Source organism: Bufo bufo, chromosome 1 (genome assembly GCF_905171765.1).
Source record: "Bufo bufo chromosome 1, aBufBuf1.1, whole genome shotgun sequence".
NCBI classification, from domain to species: domain Eukaryota; kingdom Metazoa; phylum Chordata; class Amphibia; order Anura; family Bufonidae; genus Bufo; species Bufo bufo.
The window spans coordinates 722826351-722847665 of record NC_053389.1 but is presented as its reverse complement, the minus strand read 5'-3'; the positions used below and the strand labels follow the sequence as shown (position 1 = coordinate 722847665).

General features: G+C 44.6%; 1 protein-coding gene across 1 annotated transcript in view; it reads left to right on the top strand.

Moving 5' to 3' along the window:
* RASGRF1 (Ras protein specific guanine nucleotide releasing factor 1) overlaps window positions 1–21315 on the top strand; it is a 96249-nt gene that overhangs the window by 12187 nt on the left and 62747 nt on the right. The window contains exons 2-3 of the mRNA XM_040414372.1: window positions 13869–13975; window positions 20170–20317. Of these exons, the coding sequence (XP_040270306.1) occupies window positions 13869–13975; window positions 20170–20317 (255 nt within the window). The remainder of the gene's footprint in view (window positions 1–13868; window positions 13976–20169; window positions 20318–21315) is intronic.

The window sequence follows — 21315 nt, the reverse complement described above, 5'->3', positions numbered from 1 at the left end:
AGTGCCCAAACTGCAACCCAAAACCCACATATTTATCGCAAAGTGCCAACACGGCAGTTTAACCTGAATACCAATACATTATATCTTCCATGTACTTTATCATTTAGCTATAATAGTCTGCCTATATTCAGTGCTCTGCCTGTGTCGGCCATAGTGCGCCCTGCGCTGATGAATGGCGGGGAAAGTCTAAGGCATATTGGTACACCATATTTTTCTAGGGTGCAGGTGCCCACACCCTTTTAACTTTCACTTTCAGTTTTTTGAGTATTTTATGGTGGATTTAACAGTAAACAAAAACTCAGACATCGCAAGTGACACAAGACTTGCATTGAAGTCTGTACTGGCAAAGTTGCTTGCAACCAAAAAAATCAGGATTTTTTTTGTGTTGTAGATGCGCTCAATCATGTGTCAGAACAAGAACAAATTCACAGTTATTACTTGCAATGTCTCAATGATAATGGCAATCTTCATGCCACATGGGCAAAGTCTCCTTGTAGCCCTGGCCAACTGTGATTGTTACAGAAACCAGTTATTTCCATTTGCTTTTGACTACCGTATATTGTTACCTTTATCAGTCATCTCAGGCTTGGGCAAAGCTGTCATTAGTGTTCTTTAGTGTGGATTCACACAGTTTTTAGTGGCATTTTTCTGCACTGTTGTTTTTTTGCACCTGCATTTTTTGTTCAAAAAACAGGTTGGCTGAAAATCTGTGGGATTTTGCTTTTTTTTATTTTTTTATTAGCTTGGTGGAGTTTTTTGTGTGCCTGGTGTTAAAAAACAAAACAAAAACACAGCATGTTGAATTAACCCGTACATGTACGGCGGGCTGATCGGACGGGTGCAGGAGCTGCGCCCGCCCGATCAGTGGCAGGGGTCCAGCAGTCACTGATAGCCGGACCCCTGCTATATGCGCCGGCGCATTAACCCTCACACTGCTGCGGTCAGCGCTGACCGAGGCACGTGCAGGATCCGCTGCTGTGACAGGGACCCAATGGCAGGGAAGGCAGCCCGATGCCTTCTGTGACAGCCTGTGAGATCCAGCCCCCTGGATCTCACAGGAAAGCTGGCTGAAGTGTATTACAGTCTGTAATACACTTACAGCCAATGCATCACAATACAGAAGTATTGTGATGCATTGTAAAGGGGATCAGACCCCCAAAAATTGAAGTCCAAGAGTGAGACAAAAAATAAAGTTAAAAAATAAAGTTTTACAAAAAATTAAAAGTTTCAAGTAAAAAAAAAAAAAGCGTCCTTTTCCCAAAAGTAGACATATTAGGTATCACCGCGTCCGTATCGACCGGCTCTATAACAATATCACATGAGATAACCCCTCAGGTGAACACCGTCAAAAATAAAAAGTGTGCTAAAAAAAAAAAAATTGTCACCTTAAATCACTAAAAGTGCAACACCAATCGATCAAAGAGGCGTATGCCCCCCAAAATAGTACCAATCTAACCATCAACTCATCCCGTAAAAAATGAGCCCCTACCTAAGACAATCGCCACAAAAATAAAAAAAACTGTGGCTCTCAGACTATGGGGACACTAAAACATGATTATTTTTTTTTTTTTTAAATGCTGTTATTGTGTAAAACTTAAATAAATAAATATAAAGTATACAGATGAAACTCAAAAAATTTGAATATCGTGCAAAAGTCCATTTATTTCAGTAATGCAAATTAAAAGGAATTGCATTAATGCAGCTTAAAATTAGGCCTCATGCAAACGACCGTTGTTGTGTTCCGTGTCCGTTGTTCCGTTTTCCGTGATTTTCTGCGGACCCATTGACTTTCAATGGGTCCGTTGAAAACTCGGATAATGCACCGTTTGTCATCCGCGTCCGTGATCCGTGTTTCCAGTCCGTCAAAAAAATAGGACCTGTCCTATTTTTTTTCTTGGACAACGGTTCGCGGACCCATTCAAGTCAATGGGTCCGTGAAAAAACACGGAGGCACACAAGATTGTCATCCGCGTCCGTTTTTTTCCTATCATTTGCAAGGCAAACTTGACTTAGATTTTTTTCCACTTTCCTTCATGTCTGGTGATCCTCCAAAAATCAAGGAAGACACACTGAAACAAAAACGGATCACGGAACAACGGAACCCCGTTTTGCGGACCGTGAAAAAATACTGTCGTGTGCATGAGGCCTCAGAATTTGGTGAAAAGGTTCAATATTCTAGGCTCAAAGTGTCACACTCTAGTCAGCTAATTAATCCGTACCCCCTGAGCAAAGGACACCTGAGATTGTGCCTTTGGGGTTTCATAAGCTGTAAGCCATAATCATACAAATTATAACAAATAAAGTCTTGAAATATCTCGCTTTGCATGTAATGAGTCTCTCATATGTTAGTTTCACCTTTTTGCATTACTGAAATAAATGAACTTTGCACAATATTCTAATTGTTCGAGTTTCACCTGTATATTAGGTATTGCCATGTCTGTAAGAACCTGCTGTATAAAAATATCACATGACCTAAACCCCTTAAGGTGAACACCGTAAAAAAATAAAATAAAGTGTGGCAAATAAGCAATTTTTTTGTCACCTTACATCACAAAAAGTGTAATACCAACCGATCAAAAAGTCATACGAACCCCAAAATCATACCAATCAAACCGTCATCTCATGCTGAAAAAAATGAGCCGCTGCATAAGACAGTCATCCAAAAAACTATGGCTTTCAGAAACAACATCTCTTAGCAACCATCCGTGAAAAATGCATCGCATCCGCACTTGCTTGCAGATGTGATGTGATTTTCACGCAGCCCCATTCACTTCTATGGGGCCAGCGTTCCGTGAAAAATGCAGAATATAGAAAATGCTGCGATTTTCACGCAACGCACAAGTGATGCGTGAAAACCAACTCTCATGTACACAGCCCCATTGAAATGAATGGGTCCGGATTCCGTCCGGCCGCAATGCGTTCGCATCACGCATTGCATCCGCGCGGAATACTCGCTTGTGTAAAAGGGGCTTAAGCCTTCTAAGGTCCCAAAAAAAAGAAAATGTCATTTACAAAATGATCCAAACATGAAGTAGACATATGGGAAATGTAAAGTAATAACTATTTTAGGAGGTATCACTATCTGTTTTAAAAGCAGAGAAATTAAAATTTAGAAAATTGTGTTTGTTTTTAAAAAAATTGGGGTAAATTTAGTATTTTTTTATAAATAAAAATGAAATATTTTGACTCAAATGTGAAGTCCAATATGTGATGAGAAAACAGTCTCCAGAACGGCCTGGATAAAAAAAAGAGTTTTAAAGTTATCACCACTTAAAGTGACACATGTCAGATTTGCAAAAATGGCCTGGTCCTTAAGGTGAAAAATGGCAGGGTCCTAAAGGGGTTAATGGCGGGTTTTCTTTTGTTTGTTTTTTCAAATAATTTTTTTTTCATCCCCTTCTATAGCGCACACTCAGCCATCTTTAAAGTTCCAACTTGCGCTGTAAATGTATGGAACTATTCGTGATGAGGTTAATACTTTGTTCTGACAACTTCCAGAGTCTTTAAATCTACATATGAATAGTAGGGCATAGCTAAAGGCTGAGGCAAAAGTTGAAACGTCACCCCGTCACCCCCCCCCCCCCCCCCCCCCCCCCCGAATTCTTGACCTAGCTCCTTCCCTCCAGCCAGAGTTGTAACTTGACCAGCATGCACTTTCTATAATGTGTCTTCTTCTTATGCACCAAAAGGGTCTTTGGGCCCCCTCAGGCTTCTGGGCCGGTAGCGACTGCTACCTCTGCACACCCTATAGCTACGCCCCTGTGAGTAGTATTAAGAGCTATTTACTCATAAACTTTCTCCTTAGAGGGGTTTTCCGGTTTGCATCAACATTCTCCGGAATGATAACCTACAGTATCTGGAAGAGTCAAAAACCCGTTTGAAGGGGTGTGCCAAGAATTAAAGTTATCCTCTATCCATAGGATAGAGCATAACTTCCTGATCGCTGGGGTCTGACCACTGGGACCCCCACCGATCCTAAGGCCTCATGCACACGACCGTATTTTTTTGCGGTCCGCAAAACGGGGTTCCGTTTTCCCGTGATCCGTGACCGTTTTTTCGTCCGTGGGTCTTCCTTGATTTTTGGAGGATCCACGGACATGAAAAAAAAGTCGTTTTGGTGTCCGCCTGGCCGTGCGGAGCCAAACGGATCCGTCCTGAATTACAATGCAAGTCAATGGGGACGGATCCGTTTGACGTTGACACAATATGGTGCCATTTCAAACGGATCCGTCCCCATTGACTTTCAATGTAAAGTCAGGAGTTAATATACCATAGGATGGGAGTTTTCTCCAATCCGATGGTATATTTTAACTTGAAGCGTCCCCATCACCATGGGAACGCCTCTATGTTAGAATATACTGTCGGATATGAGTTAGATCGTGAAACCTCATTTCCGACAGTATATTCTAACACAGAGGCGTTCCCATGGTGATGGGGACGCTTCTAGTTAGAATATACTACAAACTGTGTAGATGACTGCCCCCTGCTGCCTAGCAGCATCCGATCTCTTACAGGGGGCCGTGATCAGCACAATTAACCCCTCAAGTGCCGCACCTGAAGGGGTATTGTACTATCATATCCCCCTGTAAGAGATCAGGGCTGCCAGGCAGCAGGGGGCAGACCCCCCCCCTCCCCAGTTTGAATATCATTGGTGGCCCTTCCTCCCTCTATTGTAATAAATCGTTGGTGGCACAGTGTGCGCCCCCCCGCCCACCCCTTCCTCCCTCTATTGTAATAAATCGTTGGTGGCACAGTGTGCGCCCCCCCCCCCTTCCTCCCTCTATTGTAATAAATCGTTGGTGGCCAGTGTGCGCCCCCCCCCTTCCTCCCTCTATTGTAATAAATCGTTGGTGGCCAGTGTGCGCCCCCCATCGGCCCCCCCTCCCTCCATAGCATTAACAACATTGGTGGCCAGTGTGCGGCCTCCTACCCCCCCCCCCCCCCCCCCCCGATCATTGGTGGCAGCGGGTTACTAGCAATAGTACAATAGTTAAAGATTCATACTTACCTGGGAGCTGCGATGTTCGTGTCCGGCCGGGAGCTCCTCCTACTGGTAAGTGACGGTTCGTTTAGCAATGCGCCGCACAGACCTGAGGCTGTCACTTACCAGTAGGTGGAGCTCCCGGCCGGACACGAACATCGCAGCAGCAGGTAAGTATGAATCTTCTACTATTGTACTATTGCTAAGTAACCATGGCAACCAGGACTGTAGTAGCGTCCCGGTTGCCATGGTTACCGATTGGAGCCCCAGCGATTAAACTGGGACTCCGATCGGAACTCCGCTGCCACCAATGATGGGGGGGGGGGGGGGGAAGGGGGAGATGGGAGGCCGCACACTGGCCACCAATGTTGTTAATGCTATAGAGGGAGGGGGGGCCGATGGGGGGCGCACACTGTGCCACCAACGAATTATTACAATAGAGGGAGGGAGGGGGGGGGGGGCGCACACTGTGCCACCAACGAATTATTAAAATAGAGGGAGGGGGGGGGGCGCACACTGTGCCACCAACTAATTATTACAATAGAGGGGGGGGGGGGGGAGGCCGCACTGGCCATCAATTATATTCAAACTGGGGAGGGGGGGAGGGTCTGCCCCCTGCTGCCTGGCAGCCCTGATCTCTTACAGGGGGATATGATAGTACAATTAACCCTTTCAGGTGCCGCACCTGAAGGGGTTAATTGTGCTGATCACGGCCCCCTGTAAGAGATCGGGTGCTGCCAGGCAGCAGGGGGCAGTCTTGTACACAGTTTGTAGTGTATTCTAACTAGAAGCGTCCCCATCACCATGGGAACGCTTCTGTGTTACAATATACTGTCGGTTCTGAGTTTTCACGAAAACTCAGCTTTGAAAAAGCTTTTATGCCGACGGATCTTCGGATCCGTCTGTATAAAAACTAACCTACGGCCACGGCTCACGGACACGGATGCCAATCTTGTGTGCATCCGTGTTCTTTCACGGACCCATTGACTTGAATGGGTCCGTGAACCGTTGGCCGTGAAAAAAATAGGACAGGTCATATTTTTTTCACGGCCAGGAAACACGGCTCACGGATGCGGCTGCCAAACGGTGCATTTTCCGTTTTTTCCACGGACCCATTGAAAGTCAATAGGTCCGCGAAAAAAAACGGAAAACGGCACAACGGCCACGGGTGCACACAACGGTCGTGTGCATGAGGCCTAAGAATGTACATACATGGATTTCTGCAAAGTCCATTCATATGAATGAGACAGTCACAGTAATTTGTTGTAAGGCTAAGAGTTGTGACTGCAGCTGTTAAGTATTATACAGGCTGTAAATTAGGACCAGTACAAAAGATAAGTGAATCGAAGTATTTACCCAATATAATAGTTATTATATATACCGTAAGCTGCAAAATAGTATGTAAGGGAGAGGATATTCATATTAGATTCTGACAGATTAATACTCCTACTCTTAGTTTTTGGAGGGCTGTTATTTTGATGTTAGCTTTTCTTTCTAATAAAATAGATTACAAAGGTGATACCCACTGGATCTCATATTGTCACAGAACACAGGGAGCGTGGCCCCAGTGTTGCAAGCATCCAGACAACAAGCAACAAGTAGAAGTGATTTATATGCATGCGGTGTTTGGAAATCATTGATTTGATAGCTTTGTCAGGCAGAGGTCTTATTTTTGCTGATCTCTACTTTTTCATTATTGACAGATGGAAATTTCACTGCATTTTAAAGGCACATTAGTCTGATGTCTCAGCCCCTTAATTAATATCTTTCTTCATCTTTTGTTAGTCCATGTGGACCTTGTTTGAAGTGGGTCAGCATAAAACTGCATATACACATTTTAGTAATTTGAAGATTAATCTTACATGCCATCTGCTATTCAGATCAAGGTAATGTGTATGGACTTCGCCCAGGATTCACATCTAAGATTTGTATCTGCTCAGATATCATTTGGGTAGGAAGGAAAATAACAAACATTTCTTGGTTTAATCATTAATTCCTTAAAGTGTAACTGTTTTTCTTTTTTTTTGTAATGTGCAGGGGCAATGATACAAACCATTTTTGTAATCTACTTTAATTACTGAAATCTTACATTTCTATTAGAAAAATAGCTGTAAAGTGGCCCATTTTGAGCCTTAGCAACGCTCCTCTGTCTTCTGTTTACATAACAGTGGAGACCTGCTCAACACTGACTGTTATGTAAACAGAAGACAGAGGAGCGTTGCTAAGGCTACTTTCACACTTGCAGCAGGACGGATCCGACATGTTGTTCACCATGTCGAATCCGTCCTTCCACTATTTCGCCGTGCCACCGGACCGCCACTCCGTCCTCATTGACTATAATGGGGACGGGGGCGGAGCATCGGCGCAGCACGGCGGTGAACGGCGAAAGCCGCCAGGACTAAAAAGTCGGACATGCAGGACTTTTTAGTCCGGCGGCTTTCAAAAAGGCTCAAAATGGGCCACTTTACAGCTATTTTTCTAATAGAAATGTAAGATTTCAGTAATTAAAGTATATTACAAAAATGTTTAGTATCACTACCCCTACGCATTACAAAATAATAAAAAAAAGGACAGTTACACTTTAACGCTCTAAAATGAATGCTGTTGTTTCCTGCAGAAAATGTGCAAGGTGAGTGTTTTCCAGCCACCTGTTTTCTTAAGGAGACACATAAAAACCACTCAGATTTGGCACCCACATTGATGACCAGATCTGCAGGACATGGGTCAGGCCCTGATAAGTTGAGAGAGGCACATTGTAATTTCTATCGCTGCCTAATACAACTTGTATCCAGTAACCACATTAAAATGTTCCCAGCAGCAGGATAAGGCCTCATGCACACGACAGTATTTTTTCACGGTCCGCAAAATGGGGTTCCGTTGTTCCGTGATCCGTTTCCGTGTGTCTTCCTTGATTTTTGGAGGATCACCAGACATGAAAAGTGCAAAAAAAATCTAAGTCAAGTTTGCCTTGAAAATGATAGGAAAAAAACTGACACGGACGCGGATGACAATCTTGTGTGCCTCCGTGTTTTTTCACGGACCCATTGACTTGAATGGGTCTGCGAACCGTTGTCCGTGAAAAAAATAGGACAGGTCATATTTTTTTGACGGGCTGGAAACACGGATCACGGACGCGGATGACAAACGGTACATTTTCTGAGTTTTCAACGGACCCATTGAAAGTCAATGGGTCCGCAGAAAACGGACACGGAACACAACAACGGTCGTGTGCATGAGGCCTAAGGCCTCTTTCACACGGGCGTTGCAGGAAAATGTGCGGGTGCGTTGCGGGAACACCCGCGATTTTTCCGCGCGAGTGCAAAACATTGTAATACGTTTTGCACTCGCGTGAGAAAAATCAAGCATGTTTGGTACCCAAACCCGAACTTCTTCACAGAAGTTCGGGCTTGGGATCGGTGTTCTGTAGATTGTATTATTTTCCCTTATAACATGGTTATAAGGGAAAATAATAGCATTCTGAATACAGAATGCATAGTAAAACATCGCTGGCCTAAGGCTCCATTCACACGTCCGCAAAATGGGTCCGCATCCTTTCCGCAATTTTGCGGAATGGGTGCGGACCCATTCATTCTCTATGGGGACGGAATGGATGCGGACAGCACACAGTGTGCTGTCTGCAGCCGCAATTGCGGAGCACGGCCTCGATTTTGGGTCCGCAGCTCCGCAAAAAGATAGAGCATGTCCTATTCTTGTCCGCAGCTTGCGGACAAGAATAGGCATTTCAATGGGGGTGCCGGGCTGGTGTGTTGCGGACCCGCACTTTGCGGGTCCGCAACACACCACGGACGTGTGAATGCAGCCTAAGGGTCCATTCACACGTCCGTTGTTTCTTTCCTGATCTGTTCCGTTTTTTGCGGAACAGATCTGGACCCATTCATTTTCAATGGGTCCTGAAAAAAAACGGACAGCTCAATGTCTGATTTTTTTTTTCAGGACCCATTGAAAATGAATGGGTCCAGATCTGGTCCAGATCTGTTCCGCAAAAAACGGAACAGATCAGGAAAGAAACAACGGACGTGTGAATGGACCCTAAAAAGAGTGAGCTGATGTTTTTGGAGGCAGTGACCTTTCCATGTGTGGTTTAGGCCCCTTTCACACGAGCGAGTTTTCCGCGCGGGTGCAATGCGTGATGTTAACGCATAGCACCCGCACTGAATCCTGACCCATTCATTTTAATGGGTCTGTGTACATGAGCGCTTTTTTTTTTTCACGCATCAGTTCTGCATTGCGTGAAAAATGCAGCATTTTCTATCTTCTGCGTTTTTCACGCAGCCCTGGCCCCATAGAAGTGAGTGCGGGTGCGATGCGTTTTTCACTGATGGTTGCTAAGAGATGTTGTTTGTAAACCTTCAGTTTTTTATCATGCGCATTAAAAACGCATCAAAACGCATTGCACCCACGCGGAAAAAACTGAACGCAATCGCAGACCAAACTGACTGAACTTGCTTGCAAAATGGTGCGAGTTTCACTGAACGCATCCGGACCTAATCCGTCACGCTCGATTTAAAGAGGCCTTAGGGCTCTTTCACACCTGCGTTCTTGTCTTCCGGCATAGAGTTCCGTCGTCGGGGCTCTATGCCGGAAGAATCCTGATCAGTTTTATCCTAATGCATTCTGAATGGAGAGAAATCCGTTCAGGATGCATCAGGATGTCTTCAGTTCCGGAACGGAACGTTTTTTGGCCGGAGAAAATACCGCAGCATGCTGCGCTTTTTGCTCCGGCCAAAAATCCGGAACACTTGCCGCAAGGCCGGATCCGGAATTAATGCCCATTGAAAGGCATTGATCCGGATCCGGCCTTAAGCTAAACGTCGTTTCGGCGCATTGCCGGAGCCGACATTTAGCTTTTTCAGAGTGGTTACCATGGCTGCCGGGACGCTAAAGTCCTGGCAGCCATGGTAAAGTGTAGCGGGGAGCGGGGGAGCAGTATACTTACCGTCCGTGCGGCTCCCCGGGCGCTCCAGAGTGACGTCAGGGCGCCCCAAGCGCATGGATCATGTGATCGCATGGATCACGTCATCCATGCGCATGGGGCGCTCTGACGTCATTCTGGAGCGCCCGGGGAGCCGCACGGACTGTAAGTATACCGCTCCCCCGCTCCCCGCTCCTACTATGGCAACCAGGACTTTAATAGCGTCCTGGGTGCCATAGTAACACTGAACGCATTTGGAAGACGGTTCCGTCTTCAAATGCTTTCAGTACACTTGCGTTTTTCCGGATCCGGCGGGCACCTCCGGCAACGGAAGTGCACGCCGGATCCCAACAACGCAAGTGTGAAAGAGGCCTTACTTAGTGGGGACTGAGATGCAGATGGCAGGAAATTGTAGGGAAAGGTGATGTCACATGTGGAGTAAAAGAAGAAAAATGGATAGCAGGGGTGGGTATATGCCAGGGTATTGGCCATGGGCCTATTTGCAAGAGGGCCCCTTGCACGTGGGCGTCACGGATTTGGTCCGGATGCGTTGCGGGAAACGCACGCAATTTCATTCAGTTTTGTCTGCGATTGCGTTGTTTCGCGCATGTGCAAATAGTTTTAATGCGTTTTGCACGTGCGTGATAAAAAACTGAATGTGGTACCCAGACCCGAACCCGGACTTCTTCACTGAAGTTCGGGTTTGGGTTAGGTGTTCTGTAGATTTTATTATTTTCCATTATAACATGGTTATAAGGGAAAATAATAGCATTCTTAATACAGAATGCATAGTAAAATGTCCTGCAAGAAGAAGATAGAAGACGATAACGGCTGCGCGATCAAGTGGATAAGGTGAGTAATTTTTTATTATTTTTTAACTTCAAGGGACATTATACTAGCATTCTGTATTAAAGAATGCTATAATTTTCCATTATAACCATGTTATAATGGAAAATAATAAAGTGAATGGACCTCATCCCTATTTAATAACATCATCATCTTAGCAACCATCCGTGAATATCGCATAGCATCTGCACTTGCTTGCGGATGCTTACGATTATCACGCAGCCCCATTTACTTTTATGGGGCCTGCGTTGGTGAAAAACGCAGATTATAGAACATGCTGCGATTTTCACGCAAAACGCAAGTGATTTGTGAAAAACATCGCTCATGTACACAGCCCCATTGAAATGAATGGGTCAGGATTCAGTGCGGGTGCAATGCATTCACGTCACACATTGCACCCGCGCTGAAAACTCGCCCGTGTGAAGGGCTGTAGTCAGACACAACACTTGTAGTGAAAGAGCAGCAAAAGACAAAAATGCATTTGATAGCTGTTCCTCATCAAGTGTATAATGGCCATAGTAGTTAAATATGTTGTCCAAGATTTTGATAATAATGACACATCCTCAAGATTGGTCATCACCATCAGATTGACAGGGGTCCGACTCCTGGCATCCCTGCCAATCAGCTGTTTGAAGAGGCCACAGTACTCTCTACCTTTTTCTAGGCTAGTGATGTCATGTTCATTGGTCACATGGCCTAGGCACAGCGCAGTATCATTCAAGTGAATGGGAGTGAGCTGCAATACCAAGCACTGCCACTGTTCAATGGACGGCGTTGTGCTTAGTAAGCTGCGAGGAGGCCGCAGCGCTCACCGGAGTGCCATGGCCTCCTCAAACAGCTGATCGTGGGGGTGCCGGGTGTCAGACCTCTGCCGAACTGATATTGATGATCTATCTTGAGGAGTGGTCATCAATATAAGAATCTCAGAAAAGCTCTTTAATGGTAATGGGTCCATAACCTTTAAAACCCATTACCTCTATTGCTGTCAGTGATGCAAAGATTTATATTGAAAATGAAAAACTGTGCTGACAAACACGGCAATACCAGTCCAGTGAAAGCAAACCTCCTTCTGTAGAGCATCCTAACTGAGACAGGGCAGAAGTGCCAAGTTGCTGAGCGAGAGCCATCTGCCATCATACAACAACTATGCTGAACTAAGGAGATGGCATAGCTCTACACTTATAACTCCACGTTAAGGCTGCATTCACACGTCCGTGCTGTGTTGCGGACCCGCAAATTGCGGATCCACAACACACCCGCCTGGCACCCCTATAGAAATGCCTATTCTGTGTGCTGTCCGCATCCATTCCGTCCCCGTAGAGAATGAATGGGTCCGCACCCGTTCCGCAAAATTGTGGAACGGATGCGGACCCATTTTGCGGACGTGTGAATGGAGCCTAAAGAGCATATTGAGACAATTTTAGAATGTGCGTCAGATTTGCCCCTTTTAGCATCAGGAATATTCATAAAATACCATGTAGAGAGTATCATCCTTAGGCCTCTTGCACACGAACGTGTGCGCCCCTGTTGCCGTATTGCGGATCCGCAATACACGGGTGCCGTTCCGTAGGCATTCCGCATCACGGATGCGGACCCATTCACTTCAATGGGTCTGCAAATCCGGAGATGCGGAACGGAACCCTACGGAAGCACTACGGAGTGCTTCCGTGGGGTTTCATCCCGTACTTCCGTTCCGCAAAAAGATAGAACATGTCCTATCTTTTTGCGGAACGGCCAGATCGCGGACCCATTAAAGTGAATGGGTCCGCGATCCGCTGCGGCTGCCCCACGGACTGTGCTCGTGCATTGCAGCCCGCATTTTGCAGGCCGCAGCACGACCACGGGGCGCACACCTTCGTGTGCAAGAGGCCCTAACTTGCTTGCTCGCCTTTAAGTTGAATGCAGGCTGCTGCTTATAACTGCCTGTAGACCTATAGAGGGCTACCAAACAGATGACCTCTTGTTTAGTCATGATTCAAGGAACTCCCAGCTATTTCTGACTGGTATATGTAAGGAATTGCTTTATCTATCTTAGTTATCTGCCTATTTTTTTAATCTTCATTATGTCTTAGTTTGGGATGACATTTTGGGAGCCAATTACTAGTTTTCCATAGGCCTCTTTATAATGCGTTTTGCGCGCGCGTGAGAAAAATCAGCATGTTTGGTACCCAGACCCGAACCCGGACTTCTTCACAGAAGTTCGGGTTTGGGATCGGTGTTGTGTAGATTTTATTATTTTCCCTTAAACAATGGTTATAAGGGAAAATAATAGCATTCTTATTATAGAGTAAATTAGGGATGGAAGGGTTAAAAAATAAATAATTAAACTCGCCTCATCCACTTGTTCGCGCAGCCCGGCTCGTCGTCTTTCTTCTTTCAGGACCTGGGAGGAAAAGGACCTTTGGTGACGTCACTGCGCTCATTACATGGTCCATGTGATGAGCGCAGTGATGTCACCAAAAGTCCTTTTACTCCCAGGTCCTTAAAGAAGAAGAAAGAAGAGAAGCCGAGCTGCGCGAACAAGTGGATGAGGTGAGTTTTATTTTATTTTTTTTAACCCCTCCATCCCTAATTTACTTACCATTCTTAATACAGAATGCTATTATTTTCCCTTATAACCATCCCGATCGTCTCCTAGCAACCATGCGTGAAAATCGCACTCCATCCGCACTTGCTTGCGGATGCTTGCGATTTTCACGCAGCCCCATTCACTTCTATGGGGCCTGCGTTGCGTGAAAAACGCACAATATAGAACATGCTGCGATTTTCACGCAACGCACAAGTGATGCGTGAAAATCAACGCTCATGTGCACAGCCCCATTGGAGTGAATGGGTCCGGATTCAGTGCGGGTGCAATGCGTTCACCTAATGCATTGCACCCGCACGGAATTCTCGCCCATGTGAACGGGGCCATAGAGGTAAGGACTCCAGTTGTACTGTATTAGGGAGTTGCTGTTGATGCTGTTTCCTATTACACTCCTAATCGTATAGCATTATTCGATGTGTTTGTTTTGTATCTGTCTCTATTAGATAGGCATTCCCTGCGCATGGCCTCTGGATGTTTGCAGCGTACTTTGAGTATTTTGCTGACTGTGTCTTTTTTGACAGTATTGTTTCATCATCAACTTTAATCACGAGAATCAGAAGCCCTTGGAGCTGCGCACGGAGGATTCCAATGACTGTGAAGAATGGGTCAGCGCTATCACTCGAGCAAGGTAAAGTGCCCAGCAAGACTACCACAGTACTACATGCGCCGCGTACACGCTGCGTACAGGCCTGTACTGCCAGATTGTAAGTGCATAGACGACTGGCAAGTGCTTTGGTACAGTACATGCCGTTACCATAGCAGTCTCGTACATGGGTAGCATCTCCTTGATTTAGGATGTGGGCCTTTGTGATCTTTTGTCATACACATGGACAGTATGGTTAGCACTGGTGCCTTGCAGCGCTGGGGTCCTAGGTTCGAATCCGACCAAAGTCACCATTTGCATGAAGTTTCCATGTTTGCGTGGGTTTCCTCCCACACCTTAGATTGGGAACCCCATTGGGGGCAGCGAGTAATGATAATATCTGTAAAGCGCCACGGAATGTGTCAGGGCTATATAAGTGAGTAAAATAAATACGCACAATGAATAGAGTGCTGCATATGAATTAAAGTATAATAATAATAATATTAAATAAAAAAAACAATGACTCCACAGTTAAAAGTAAAAAATACCCTACCTATTCATATTATACATTAAAATATGCATTTAAACCATGACAAACCCATTCAGACAGTGATTAAAAGGGGGATACAGAACCATAGCTAGGCGTCTATATGGAGAAAACTGTCCGTTTTCAGCCCTAGCCTTTTAAATACGCCTGACAAGGCACAGTGGCTTATGGGTGCACCGCCCAGTATCCACCAGAGAGGACACATGCCCCACCAGTTCCTACCCCGACGCTGCCCGGGATCGCCTAAGGCCATGTCAGCTCATGACAGGTTTGTTGCAGAATTTCAGTTCAAATCCACACTGCCACAGATTTACATTTAAAGGGGTTATCCAACCCCTGAAATGCCCCCAATAAGGTAAGTATAACCAGTGTGAGGGTCCGGGGCATATGGAGGGGCATTTCAGGGGTCGGATAACCCCTTTAACATCTCCAGAGTTTGCATGGGATTTCAGGCCCTCTCTACAACATGGCCTCACCCCAAAAAAAGGGAATGAAATGCGTAAAAATCTTGGAGCTTGGTACTCTAAATATGCAGACATGCAGTATATACATACCCTTTTTACCTGTTGAATGCCCTTCCTCATGCCAGGTCTGCTGTTTCTGTCCTCCCCATTTGGTCTTTGTTTGCAAAACTGCAGCACTGAAATCAAGATGACAAGAAGTAAAAACCAAAAACTGGCGGGGTGGACAGAAACTGCAGCGCTGGAACGGCGGGCACTTCACTAGGTACGTAACACTTTTTTTTGTCATTTTATACCATGCCCTGTCTGTGCTCCAACTTTTGTTATTCTCAGACATCCCTTTTAAATTTCTAGGAATTGATAGCAGTTTTTGCAACTGCCACAGTTTTTTCTTCCTGAAGTCATAAAACGCCATTCACTACAATGTGGTAAAACGATGCCACTGCTAAAATACTGTTATGTGGTCATGCACAAACCATATGTTTCTTTGGTGTGCTATCTGCTTTTAAAATGCACATAAGAGCACACTGACCCATACACTGCGTGCAGAATTATTAGGCAAATGAGTATTTTGACCACATCATCATCTTTATGCATGTTGTCTTACTCCAAGCTGTATAGGCTCGAAAGCCTACTACCAATTAAGCATATTAGGTGATGTGCATCTCTGTAATGAGAAGGGGTGTGATCTAATGACATCAACACCCTATATTAGGTGTGCATAATTATTAGGCAACTTCCTTTCCTTTGGCAAAATGGGTCAAAAGAAGGACTTGACAGGCTCAGAAAAGTCAAAAATAGTGAGATATCTTGCAGAGGGATGCAGCACTCTTAAAATTGCAAAGCTTCTGAAGCGTGATCATCGAACAATCAAGCGTTTCATTCAAAATAGTCAACAGGGTCGCAAGAAGCGTGTGGAAAAACCAAGGCGCAAAATAACTGCCCATGAACTGAGAAAAGTCAAGCGTGCAGCTGCCAAGATGCCACTTGCCACCAGTTTGGCCATATTTCAGAGCTGCAACATCACTGGAGTGCCCAAAAGCACAAGGTGTGCAATACTCAGAGACATGGCCAAGGTAAGAAAGGCTGAAAGACGACCACCACTGAACAAGACACACAAGCTGAAACGTCAAGACTGGGCCAAGAAATATCTCAAGACTGATTTTTCTAAGGTTTTATGGACTGATGAAATGAGAGTGAGTCTTGATGGGCCAGATGGATGGGCCCGTGGCTGGATTGGTAAAGGGCAGAGAGCTCCAGTCCGACTCAGACGCCAGCAAGGTGGAGGTGGAGTACTGGTTTGGGCTGGTATCATCAAAGATGAGCTTGTGGGGCCTTTTCGGGTTGAGGATGGAGTCAAGCTCAACTCCCAGTCCTACTGCCAGTTTCTGGAAGACACCTTCTTCAAGCAGTGGTACAGGAAGAAGTCTGCATCCTTCAAGAAAAACATGATTTTCATGCAGGACAATGCTTCATCACACGCGTCCAAGTACTCCATAGCGTGGCTGGCAAGAAAGGGTATAAAAGAAGAAAATCTAATGACATGGCCTCCTTGTTCACCTGATCTGAACCCCATTGAGAACCTGTGGTCCATCATCAAATGTGAGATTTACAAGGAGGGAAAACAGTACACCTCTCTGAACAGTGTCTGGGAGGCTGTGGTTGCTGCTGCACGCAATGTTGATGGTGAACAGATCAAAACACTGACAGAATCCATGGATGGCAGGCTTTTGAGTGTCCTTGCAAAGAAAGGTGGCTATATTGGTCACTGATTTGTTTTTGTTTTGTTTTTGAATGTCAGAAATGTATATTTGTGAATGTTGAGATGTTATATTGGTTTCACTGGTAAAAATAAATATATGAAATGGGTATATATTTGTTTTTTGTTAAGTTGCCTAATAATTATGCACAGTAATAGTCACCTGCACACACAGATATCCCCCTAAAATAGCTAAAACAAAAAACAAACTAAAAACTACTTCCAAAAATATTCAGCTTTGATATTAACGAGTTTTTGGGGTTCATTGAGAACATGGTTGTTGTTCAATAATAAAATTAATCCTCAAAAATACAACTTGCCTAATAATTCTGCACTCCCTGTATAAGTCAATGGGACGATCTACACATCTATTTTTTCAACTGATCTCAGAAAAGCTGTGATACTGCGGATTTGAAAGCAACAGCATGTCAATTTATACAGCAGATTTTCCTTGCGGATTTCACCCTTCTCAGTGGAGAGGGTAAAATCTGCTGGCTTTTCAACAGCAATGTAATACATGTGGTTTTGTTTTTTTTTTGTTTGTTTTTTGCAGTGGAAACGCAGCAAAAACCGCAGCAGATTTTTAGGCTGTATTTTTCTGCCATGTGTGACCTCGGCCTTAAGCTTCTGAGCCATTGTGTAAAAAAATATATATATTTTTGGGTTTACCACATAACTGCCAATGATTTCATACAACACTGTTTTATATATGAACCTTTCAGAACACAACCTATTTTAACTTTGGTTTTTTTTTCCAGCAGTTTGTTTTGGTACCATTTTGGGGTACATACAACTTTTTTTTTTTTTTTATCACTTCTTATTTATTTTGGTGGTAATGAGGTGACCAAAACATGGCACATTAGCCTCTTTTTTTTATTTCTTTTACCCCATTCACTGCACACTATATACTTTTGCAGTCTATGGGATCTTGAAAGTCATCCTATTAAGACCTGCTGCAGGCAGAGCTTAAAGGGAACCTGTCGCCTCCCAAAACCATCCCAAGCCGCCAGCAGTACCTGCGTGTAGCCAGCAGTGCGTTTCTGATGATGCCTTTCTTCCTGAAGGCAGATGCAGCAAAATTACTGAAAACTTAGTTTTTTTCCCCAGCTGAAGCACTTCTCACACATGCTTTAAGTCAAGCGGGCAGCGGCCTCCTTGCTTCAAGTCACGGTAACCATGCCCCCTTCCCTGCCCCTTCGCTGTGACTGACAGCGCTTATGCAGAGAGTTCAGCAAAGCCAACCGAACTGCCAGCTGTCAGTCACAGCGAAGGGACAGGGAAGGGGGCATGGTTACTGTGACTTGAAGCAAGGAGGCCGCTGCCCGCTTGACTTAAAGCATGTGTGAGAAGTGCTTCGGCTGGGGAAAAAAACAACGTTTTCAGTAATTTTGCTGCATCTGCCTTCAGGAAGAAAGGCATCATCAGAAACACACTGCTGGCTACACGCAGGTACTGCTGGCGGCTTGGGATGGTTTTGGGAGGTTCCCTTTAACAGGCCATCTGCTATGGCAGGCTTGGAAGCCTTAAGATCCCAGGCTACCATAGCAACCCCTCAAATGCTGCAGATACTATTGACTGTGGCATCTAAGGGGTTTAGTGCCCCCCTTACAATAGTGCAGCCCCCTTACAATGGTGCTGCCCCTATAATGCCCCCATTACAATAGTTTTGCTCACTTAGTGCCCCCCTTATAATAGTGCAGCCATTTTAGTTTTAATAAAATAAAATAGGAATAGTAACCTAGCACCCTTCCCTGGATGAATGAAGCACATCATATTCTGGCTTATGCTCTCTTCTGCTGAGCTCAGCGGGCACAATGACAACCGCTGAAATACGGGAAGGTTGGACGGTATGCACTTCTGCTGTGGACAGGGCCAGAACAGTTCCTCTCCCTGCATTCAAGAACTTCTGAATCCATCTCATATGCGCCAGGAAGAGACATAGTTCTGCCCCCATCCACAGCAGAGGTCTATAGCCCGAGCTGGAAACCTGTTAAAGGACATGACATCGGCAGAAGCGAGATTTTTGAGAGGCCAATCTACACAACTTCAGAACAGTAAGTACAGTGGTGCCTGAAAGTTCGTATTATAGTTTGCAGCATATTTCTGCATAAATCTGTGCTAAAACTACTTCAGATTTTCACTCAAGTCCTAAAAGTTGATAAAGATAACGAAATCAAACAAACGTGTCAAAGATATTAGACTTGGTCATTTATTTATTGAGGAAAATGATCCAATATCTGTCTGAGAGTGGCAAAAGTATGTGAACCTTTGCTTTCAGTATCTGTTGTTGACCGTTTATTGGTGATTAGTCCTGCACATCGGCTTGGAGGAATTTTATCCCACTCCTCCCTACAAAACAGCTTCAACTCTGTTATGTTGTTGGTTTCCTCCCATGAACTGCTCGTTTCAGGTCCTTCTGCATCATTTCTGTTGGATTAAGATCATCACATTGACTTGCACATTCCAAAACTTTAACTTTATTCTTCTTTAACCTTTCTTTGGTAGAACAGCTTGTGTGCTTAGGGAAGTCTACGGGTTTGTTTAAGGCATGCACCAGAAGTTTTCCTAGCACTAACATTGCAGACACTGTGTGGAAAGCGCCCTACACAAGTGCAGCACCATACCTTTGGATGTGACTGTGTTTGCTACTGTAGCTCACTCCTACTTATGGGTACTAAGGGTACGATCACACGGTCAGGTTTCTGCATGCAGTTTTCGAAGCCACAATCAGGTGTGGATCACGGAAGGAGAGAAAATATAAAGGACAGATACCCTATTTTAATTTAATTTTTTTTAACCCCAGGTTTTGGCTTTGAAAACTGCATCAAGAAACTGGACCGTGTGGCCATACCCTAAGGATAGGATGTTTAAGTTCTGGAGAACCATTTTAAAGTAATGAGATATATGTATTCGGTGTGATACGTAATTGTGTCTCCACATCGCTCATGTATAGTACCATTGTAATTTGATTTGGCTTGAGTTTTCAGGTGCCTCAAGCATAAAGATCAATTTGCAATTGCACCCGTATTGCCATTACTTTCCCAGGTAGCATTGCCCATACAAGGCTATTATTTATGATGTTGCATTCCTGCAGGTTAAAAGCGAGATTCATTCCCTAGGAAAACTGAAATTGGATCACAATTTAGGCATACTAATAAGTGGTGACGGGTTGTCAGTAATTCATTCTATGGGTTTTGAAGTGATTGGGTAGTGGAAAGGAAGGTGAATTCCAATCCTTGGCTTCACTGCACTCGCTTGTAAAATGTTCTGAAATATTAATAGTAGGAAATCACCATTTATGCACTTGCATTTTTATTCTGATCTTTAAACATGGACGTATGTAAAGGGCAATCATACTGTATATTGTGCCAGTCTGGATTGAATCTGTTCTTAGTTACCACCTTATTTGAAATATGGGCTGTAGTATTATTTCATCCATTGACTGTGTCTATCTTATCTGAACCTTCTTCAGCTACAAGACTCTGGTGACTGAGCATGAAGCTTTGATGCAGAAGTACTTACATTTACTGCAGATTGTGGAAACTGAGAAGAAGGTTGCGAAACAATTGAGACAACAGATAGAAGACGGAGAGGTGGAGGTCGAACGCCTCAAATCCGAGGTGGGGACGTTCTTCTAAACCGCTTTCCTTCTTGCAATTCCCACAAAGAAGTTCCAGTACTTAATTCTTTTATCTTCCCTCTTCTAGTGGTAATCGAGATTGATTAGTATTTAGAGGTGTTCTACCAGAATGTGAGTGATTGTCCATCCAACAGGTATTCTTTAGTGACAGAGGGTGGTAGGGGGCACCCTGTTAGACCCCATTCTTGGACACAAAGAGAGCTTATTCCAGCCCCTGGCACTCTAGTATAGCATGCTTTGAACCATGCAAGGATTCCACATGAATCTGCGAGCCTCCTTATAACATTGGACGTACAGCATGGGTTGGCAGCAGTCTCTGGGTGGTGCATTGCGGATCCGTGCAACAAAAATTCATATTATGGCTACATGCATAGGCCCTTATACCTCTCAAAGAGGAAACTGGACCATAAACTGCCCATAGTGCCTGAAAGATTTAGGCTTCTTTCACACGGGTGTCACGTTTTGGCTCAGGATGCGTCCCAGGTGCATTGCGGCAAACCCGCGCGAGTAGGTACGCAATTTCAGTCAGTTTTGACTGTGATTGCGTTCCGTTCAGTTTTTATCACGCGGGTGCAATGCGTTTTGCACGCGCGTGATAAAAAACTGAATGTGGTACCCGAACCCGGACTTCACAGAAGTTCAGGTTTGGGTTCAAGGTTGTGTAGATGTAAATATTTTCCCTTATAACATGGTTATAAGGAAAAATAGTAGCATTCTTAATACAGAATGCATAGTAAAATAGGGCTGGAGGGGTTAAAAAAATAAATTATTTAACTCGCCTTAATCCACTTGTTCGCGCAGCCGGCATCTCTTCTTTTTTCTTTCTTCAGGACCTGAATAAAAGGACCTTTGATGACATCACTGCGCTCATCACATGGTCCATCACATGATCCATCACCATGGTGATGGATCATGTGACATACCATGTGATGAGCGTAGTGACGTCACCACAGGTCCTTTTCCTCAAAGAAGAAGAAA